General features: G+C 33.4%; 1 protein-coding gene and 1 pseudogene across 2 annotated transcripts in view; one reads left to right on the top strand and one right to left on the bottom strand.

Moving 5' to 3' along the window:
* Positions 1 to 3,090: 3,090 nt before the first annotated feature.
* On the top strand, positions 3,091 to 3,739 carry LOC108753101 (annotated as a pseudogene).
* A 981-nt stretch (positions 3,740 to 4,720) lies between these two features.
* Positions 4,721 to 8,935, bottom strand: part of LOC108753100 (alpha-tocopherol transfer protein-like) — a 13,316-nt gene continuing 9,101 nt past the window's right edge. For both annotated transcript variants that reach the window (XM_018494440.1, XM_018494438.1), the window contains 2 exons: positions 6,732 to 7,095; positions 4,721 to 4,984 (listed from right to left, as the gene is read on the bottom strand). In XM_018494440.1, coding sequence (XP_018349942.1) covers positions 4,721 to 4,984; positions 6,732 to 7,095 — 628 coding nt within the window. The remainder of the gene's footprint in view (positions 4,985 to 6,731; positions 7,096 to 8,935) is intronic.

The raw sequence follows: 8,935 nt of genomic DNA, 5'->3' as shown, positions 1-8,935 counted from the left end.
ATATATATATATATATATATTATTCATAAAATATTTAGCTTCAGTTTTGGAATTATACTCAGTATAATATATTTTATTACAGCGCATAAATGAAGCAATACGTCGTGCTGTCAATAAACAAAAAAAATGAGGCCGAAAGTGTCGGAGGCGCCGGGATATGTAGCGCTGGGGTACGCCAGGTTATACAAGTATGCTCGCGCCAGACTATATGCCAGGATGCAATTATGATGAGTATTACTAGTATATATATTATATAATGAGATTGGATGTCCTCATTCAAATGGCCACTCCTTTTTATGTCGTAAATTGATACCTAAATTCTAACCACAATCGCAAGGCTCATAACATATTTTTGTAATACTTGTAAGAATTTTTAAATGCTTATACCTTTCTACAATATTTTTACAGACAGCTTCTTACTAATCATAAAATTAACAAAAAATATTTTACGTAGATATTTTCGAATAATCGTACGTTTTACGATACATACGCACAAAATTAGGAAACTTATATTTCATAAGTTCTAACAAGTTTTACGAGAACACGTTACGGGTTTTACGATTCTACTTAGAATTGACTTATAAGATAGACTATCAACTTAAACGGCTGTAAGCACACTTCAGTGATCACTGTGAAAAATTATTTACGAGTACGTTAAGAAACGGAAAGATATGCATAATTTTTGCACGATAAAGTAAATATTTCGACATGATAAGTTGTTGCGTCTATTCTAACGAGTATAACGATGTATGATACAACATATTGTAATTATTTTTTAAATTATACAGGGTGGCTGGAATGTATGGCTACACTCGTCCCGAGTAGGTAGAGCGGACTAAACTAAGTCGAAAAGTCCTGTACTATTTTGCAATGTTCGCAATAATTAACGAGATATTAACGTTTAAAGATAGCCGAATACGCGCGTCCGCCCGATTTACTATTGTCGAAGATACGGCCCACCGAGCGCACGGCGCGCGAGCTGCGAGGAGCGAGGGAATGGCCTAGCAGGCGCGCCGCGCCGTTCGAGCTTAGAGGCTCGCAGCGGTGAGCGGAGCGCTTGCCCTACTTCCTGCGCGCTAAGCTATCGATGGTGAATATTCGTCGCTTTAGAAATAAGCGCCGAATAAGAATAATATCTCGATTGCAAAAATTGGGAAATAATCAAGAACTATTGGAAAAAACTCAGTTTAGTTCGTTCTGAAACGTACACATGTACAAAAAAATATTATGTAAATATTATTACTTGTTTGAAGTAAATAATAAGAGTATTTTAAAATTATATTATCAAGAAAATATTCTTTGTAATGACATAATCGTTACTCAAAAGAAGAAAAATAAAAATTACGTTCTCTTTTAGCACTAGAATAATATTTTTCTGCATTTTTTTACACTACCGCATAAAATTTCGGACACCCGCATAAATTTCATTAAATAATTGTGTAAATAATTAAGACATAAAACAGCAATTGTATTATTTTTTAAATTGTATTATTTTTTTTTATTATTTTCTCTGTGTGAGTAGCAAAACTATGTATATATGAACGCATGGAGTGGCTCGCGGGGTGAGGGGCCGCGGGGAAAACTTGGCGAGAGGAGTATTGAGGTGCGGGGGGGGGGCAGCCAATGAGCGAGCTGCATTTGCCTCCCACCATCTCTCGTAGTTTTCTTTCCTGGTCCCCCTCTCCACGGGCGCATGTGCGTGTGAGCTCGTGACGTCCGGCGAGCTCGAGGGCAGACGAACGACTGAGGAAGTTCGCGCGTTTTTTTTCCTGCGCACACTGTCGCACGCGCTATTTCACTCGCTCGTCTGCTCTCTGTCGCTCGCACCGACACCGCTCGCTCTCACTTGGAAACCAGTAAATGGTAAAATTTCAACTGAATTTGGCTAAATGAATGAGTCAAAGTTAGATTTTTTTCAAGTTGTCAATGAGCAGTGTGTGATATGGAATATAGTTGAACAAAGAAGTTTCTTCGTTCAACAAAAAAAAAAAACTTTCTTTTATTCTTTCAATAACGAGAAGATAATAAAGAGCGCTATCATTTACTCATCACTTTGCGGTAGATAGCACGACGCGTTTTTTTTTATAGTGGTTTCCCCATTAGGCCTAATCCACTTCTCATAAAATATTTTATGTCGCTGCGCTAATCTTAGCGTCCTACCTGAGAAGCACGTGTTTCCTGATCTAATGTCCCAAGAGATCTAATGTCCCTACCATCAAGTTCCTTAACAAGTTTAAAACTATTTTCGATATAATTGTTTTTATGATAATATTATGAAGAAACACTGCTAACGAATACAAAGGGCTATTTATCGAAGAAATTATTATACGAAAGTGGCAATCCTGCTTATGTATTTTCGGAAGAGCTCTCGGAAGTATCCCATCATTACTTAACAAACTTCTATGTGTGGAATTGGCTATATACTTTTTTTCTTTTCAACTAACTAATAAAGCGTGTAAACCCGTTATCATCCTCCTCGTCGGATCCCTTTCAACTACCTCATAAGTATTTACATCCTAAAGCATCTCATTAACCCTGGAAATGTACACCTGTCTATCTAATGCTACTGTCATATTTCCCTTATACGCACGAGTAAAAATAATCCTATCATTCATATCCCTTAGATAAAAGTCTATCTCTCGATCATAGACAAGCTATAAAGGCTTAGGTTGTTGTCACGTCTAGTCAGTCAGTGTCGTTGGTACGTAGTAATGAGTCTTTTTGGCGTGATTTTTTATTACTTTCCAACTTTCATTTTTATGGAATTGATTAACGTTTCAATGCGAAATTTTTTATTTGTAAGTTTCAATAATACTAGCTAAAACTGAAAGTGACTCACTGTGTCTGATACTGTCTGGCTAAATAATCGAGAAACGGTTTTTGAATAATTTATATGTAGGCTGCTGGAAAAGTTTCTGCAATCTAGTACTTCCAATGGCACCAACGTTCTGCTACTATCATATCCATAAAATTAGACGTTTTTAACCTATAATTCAATTGACAGTTTGAACCCAAGCCAACTACAATAATATTGTTTGCATAGTATTTTAAAAAAAGTTATTTTATAAGAAAATGAAAATTTCGCGTGAAAATTTTCGGGCAATGATTTTTTACGATTGTAATCTAACTCCGAAACAATGCATCGATCGACTTCATTTGGCTTTTGGGGATGAAGCACCAATAGGACTGTTTATGATTGGTTTGCCGAATTCCAGCGTGGACGTACCTTTCTTAGTGATGAATTCCGCGAAGGTCGTCCATCCACGTCTGTTGTTGCCACTAATGTTGATGCTGTGCGTGAAATGATGGGCGAGATCGGCATATAACATACCGCGAGATTCAGGCATCCTTAGGCATTGACATGAAAGCAATACATACGATTTTGCATGATCACTTGAACGTACGGAAATTTTGCAGTCGTTGGATCCCACAATTTGACCGAAGCTCAAAAACAGCTCGTGTTAAATGGAACAAAGAAATGCTCGAGAAATTCAACCGAGATCAGTCAAATTTGGTCTACAACATCGTTACTGGGGATGAAACATGGATCTATTCGTATGAGCCCGAAAGTAAACAACAATCCACTGTTTGGATATTTCAAAATGAACTGAAACCGACAAAAGTTGTTCGTTCACGCAGTGCTGCCAAGCAAATGATTGCTTGTTTCTTCGGTTATACCGGACATGTGACAACCGTGGCTTTAGGGGATCGAAGGACTATAAATACTGATTGGTATACAACAATTTGTTTGCCAGAAGTCATAAATGAATTGCGTAGAACAAACCGAAATCGTCGCATCATCCTTCATCATGACAACGCCAGCTGTCACACAGCACGTCAAACCGTTGGTTTTTTATCCAGTAATAATGTCGAATTGATGACTTATTGTTCGTATTCACCTGATTTATCACCTAAGAACTTCTTTTTGTTCCCAAACATTAAAAATAAGATGCGTGGTGAGCGATTTGAGTCGCCTGAAGCAGCTGTTGAAACATTTCGTACACTGATTTCTGAGGTTACAATCTTAGAGTAGAAAAAATGCTTCGAAAATTGGTTCGAGCGTATACAAAAATGTATCGATCTTAAAGGCGAATATTTCGATAAACAATAAAGCCATTTACCGAATTTTACATGTTTTTTTTTTCATATTATTTGCAGAAACTTTTCCAACAGCCTACATAGTAATATTTGCGATACAGTTTGTGATTTGTGATCAGAATGAGTGTCCTTATTTTCGAGATAATTAATTATAATCTTAAGGTTTTTGAAGGGGGTTTAATTCTGGCATTTAAATTCTCGAGGTATGGGTGCTCACCATACCAATTATCCTATCATCATGATAGGATAATTTTTATTCACAGTTTATGTATGTTAATTTTTGTTGTCTCTGAAGAGGGCTGAAAAGTGAATCGAAATATGTAAGCGCGTTTTAGTGAATAAAGAAGTTTCACAGTTATCATAGATATATTATTCATAGATATATCATTCATAGTATTCATAGATATATTATTTGCGCGACGTCTTCTGCGTTTAACTCCTATTCCCAGTATCCTTTCTAGTTCTTTTAATTTAATATAATTATTTATGATTATGTATAAAACATTTTTTTCCGTGTATATAAAAAAATTATGTATTTAGATAAAACACACCGCTCTAAGCAATATTTTATATGTTTACGTCTTCTGGATTAATTAAGCACACACACACACACACACACAAATCAATCTATATCTAGTTTTTTAAAACTTCCTTCGACTCCGAACATGTCTATTGTTTTGCTTTTGCCTATTCTTAATGCTTCGTTTACACGACTTGTGACTTCGTCTTGTAGAAACCATTCACGATGATGTTCTAGCCTTTTTAATTGCTCTTCTTGTTGTTCGTTCCATGATCTAGCTTTCCCTTTTAAACCTACGTCGCATGGAAATGCTTCCAATGGCATAAATTTTCCTAGCGTATCTTTCGGGCTAGTATGAATATGTAACTGAAAATATGTCGAAAATATATTATATAGTATAATATAAGATATATCATGTCTACTAAAAATACATATTTTAGATGTAAAATAATAATTGTATGTTGAATTTATTTTTCTTACAATTAGAGAAAATATTATTATTATTTATAGCGATCTTTTAATTCTTAAAATGAAATTTTTGATAATTAATTAAGTTTTAATTTCATTTAAAACAATCAAAAGACAAGCAAATAAGATATTTAAAATTTATTTAACAATTTAATAAAATAGGGTACATAAAACATTTCGATTCACAGAATCTTTATCAGTTTATAATTAAAATATATTAAATACATAAATGATAAATGACTTTAACAAAATTCACTTGGCTTCTCATTATTACTATATTTTTTTAAATTTTATTAATATGTAAATTTTGTATAAATTATTTTATCATTTGTATGTTTTAATTATGAATTGATGATGACTCTGTAAGTCGAAACGTTTTGTGCATAATATTTTATTAAATTGTTGACATATTAAGCGTTGGCCAATACACACCGTGTGATATTGACTACTCTTGTCGGTAGCCAACGACACACACCATGTGTGCCACAAATTTCCGTGATTTCCGACAAATATTCGCTCAGTCGTTTGGGTTGTGCTTTCGCCAGCTTCTCATGTATACGCATCAATAGAAATGGTGTTCCCTGGCGTTCGGCGCGCGGCGCTACACACTCGTACCGAAGCATACACGTGTTACTGTAAACGCGGAGGAGGCGAGGAGCGCGAAGGGAGAAAATAGTGGCGGATGCTCCGATATTCTGTCCTTAGCGCAAGGCTCACGATTGAGAGAGAAAGCGTAATTGGACGTAACCGGCTTGCGGTATCCTTTCGCTGCCTCATATATTTATTACTAAGTACGAGTGAGATATCCCGGTCTTTTGCTCGCCAATTTATAATACTTTTATTATGCACAAAATGTTGTAACTATGCATAAAAGCTTTAATACTGCAAAAAATTTTTGTGCATAATTACAACATTACGTGTAATTTTGAAATTCACTGTAATAGTTTTGCATGCATTTATAAATTTGCAGTGTACAATGAAATTAATATTTTGTATCGCAAGATTGCAAAATTAAATTTACAGTTAAATATAAAAACATATAATAAAATAAATAAAAAATACATAATATAGTATGTATAATGTAATGCCACGCCGAACGCCAGGGGATATATCATTCCTGCCGGTGCGTGTACGTTAAACAATATACGTATGCAGTGGCAATATACTAAAATAACTAATCAAGATTCTCAAATTGCATAAAAAATAATAATTTCTAAATTGGAGTTTTAAGCTTTGGATCTTATGGTACACCTGTAAAAATTGGTCGGCGCTCAATGTGTTAAATAAATTTACTTATTTAGACATCTTATGTGCTCATCTTTTGATCGTTTTAAATTAAGTTATTTTTTGCTTTGCAAACAAAAGCATTATTTTATTTTATTTGTTAAATAAATTTTAATTAGGACTTAAAAAAAATTGAAGTAACATGTTCACTATCACGCGTCACATGTGTGGCACACTGATTTGTTTATCCGGCGTCACATATATTTAATATACAAAAGAAAAGAAGAAAAGCTTAGGCAGCTGTGAGATCGGTTTTTTCAATCAGTCTAAGGTAGAGAAAGTTTTTTTATATTTACATGTGTTTTTTTTATTTACTTTTTATATGTAGTACTTAATATAAAATATTTTTATCGTTTTTTACCACATCCATTAATTCCTTCTTCATAAACGGCTTCATCATCGACAAAATGATATCCATGACTGCATTGGTGTTAATAAAGTGCAAACCTTTAAGTCTGATTGGTATAGCTTCTTGTAAATAATAAAGATATTTTTTAATTCCTATTGGACTAAGACGGCCAGCATGAGTGAAAGTAACACCCGTCATGTCTATAACAATTACATGGCCCTTGGCGGTTCCTTCAGTGTACAACCATAAGTCAATCACCATAGAAAAATATTTCATGACATCATTATAAATAAAACGTGATGGTTCATAATCTATTAATCTCGTATAAACAATTTTATATCCTTCCTCCGTTGGCATTGATAATGTCATCTGCGCCCTTTTTAGAAAAAAATTTTATTGTTTAACACATAATTAGATTTATTTTCATATCTATTAAAGAGTACATACGTTTGACAATTCTTTTTAGATATTTTTATTATTTTTAAACGAGCCGTTTATTTCCAAGAAATCACTTAAAAAATGCACTAATCGACCAACCAACGTTCTAGTAGTTACAACTAATTTAATTCTTCATGTTATTCTATGAAAAAAACATCTATATATACATCTTGTTTATGTAATCGTTGAATAGTTATAAACATTTTTTTGTTTAAAAAATTTGTAAACATCAAATAAAAATTAAAAAAAAAATTTCAAAAAATTCTGTAAGCTTAATAGGATAGAAATGAACATTTTTTTGTTTCTTTAACCTTTTTAATAAACTCAATAGTTTATGAGATAAAAAAAATTTCCAAACTTGAAAAATGACTATTTTTATTATTTTTTCTTTTTTTTTTTTCTTATAAACTAATCGTCTAATCAATATAAATAAAACACGAAAAAATATTAGGCCAATCTTAAACTGTAACGAGAATTTTATTTTATTATTATCTATACTATTACTGACAATGAAAATTTGGTTAATATTAATAATAACGGAAGCAGCTCCGATAATCTCAATCTTGACATATGTTATCAAGGTCATGACCCTGAGAAACCTCCAACAGGTTTTAGTTCTTCGTCCTTCGTTAAAAAGTTATCAACAAAAAAAGTTTGAAAAAATAACGATTTATTTCTGTTTTATACAATATTAAAAGCTATTTTATACCCTTCCTTGCTTACGTAAGGACTTTCTACGCAAAGCAACTTTCCCTCCTCCCCCCTGCTTCAGGAGCGCACAACTCTCACCTCCGACTCTCACCCTTCCTTCCCCCTACTTTAGGGGCGCACGACTCCCACTTTCGACTTTCACCCTCTCTCCCCCTGCAAAGAGGCGCATGACCCAATGTACTACGGGAATTACATGCTAATATTACAATATTATAATATTCGTTTTGGTACAAGAGAGTATCATTATGAATATTATATAACTGAATTTTTGTTCAAAAGACTATATACTTTTGACAAACATATTGAACGTGTTTTCGAAATAATGAGCGAATTGTATCCGTTAGAATCGTTAGATAATTCTACATAAATATTCAGTGTTCATTTAACATTATTATCATTTACTGATATTTTTCAATATTATATTTAGCAGAAATAAAACATTATTTTTTCAAATTTTTTTGTTAAGAACTTTTGAACGAAGGACGAGCGACAGCTAAAACCTATTCGAGGTTACTCAGGGTCATAACTTGATACATATGTCAAGGTCAAAGTTATCGGAGCTGCTTCCGTTGTTTATATTTACCAAAAATTTTATTATAATGAAATTTTGAAGACACGTCAGCGGCACGTGAGCGGTCTCAACACCGAATGGCATCGCGGCTGGGCACAACGCTTGTTTAAAAGTTGAAATATCTAAGATATAAACATTAATAGAACACGAATTTTAAATATTTTTATTGCATTTTAATTCATTCCCGGTAAAAAATTTTTCATGCATGAATATGTATAAATATGTAGAATTTTATTACTTCAGCTTACAACTGCCAAGAAGGAACTTGGTTTACAATAAATTTCTTAACTACACTCATCCTTCCACATTGCAAAAAACCTAACACTATTGACCCTATTTCTTACGCACTTCTTTCATTCTTATGCATTACCCCGCAAATACCTTATTCCTAACTTCCTGCTCGTCTCTAAGTATCTTTGCTACTTTAATCTATCCTATCACATCTTCGAATATCACAGTATAGATTCCTCTGTCTTATAATATATAATATCCACAC

Source organism: Trachymyrmex septentrionalis, unplaced genomic scaffold, assembly GCF_001594115.1.
Source record: "Trachymyrmex septentrionalis isolate Tsep2-gDNA-1 unplaced genomic scaffold, Tsep1.0 scaffold65, whole genome shotgun sequence".
Lineage (NCBI taxonomy): Eukaryota > Metazoa > Arthropoda > Insecta > Hymenoptera > Formicidae > Trachymyrmex > Trachymyrmex septentrionalis.
The sequence above is the reverse complement of the archived record's forward strand: the minus strand, read 5'-3'. Positions and strand labels throughout refer to the sequence as shown.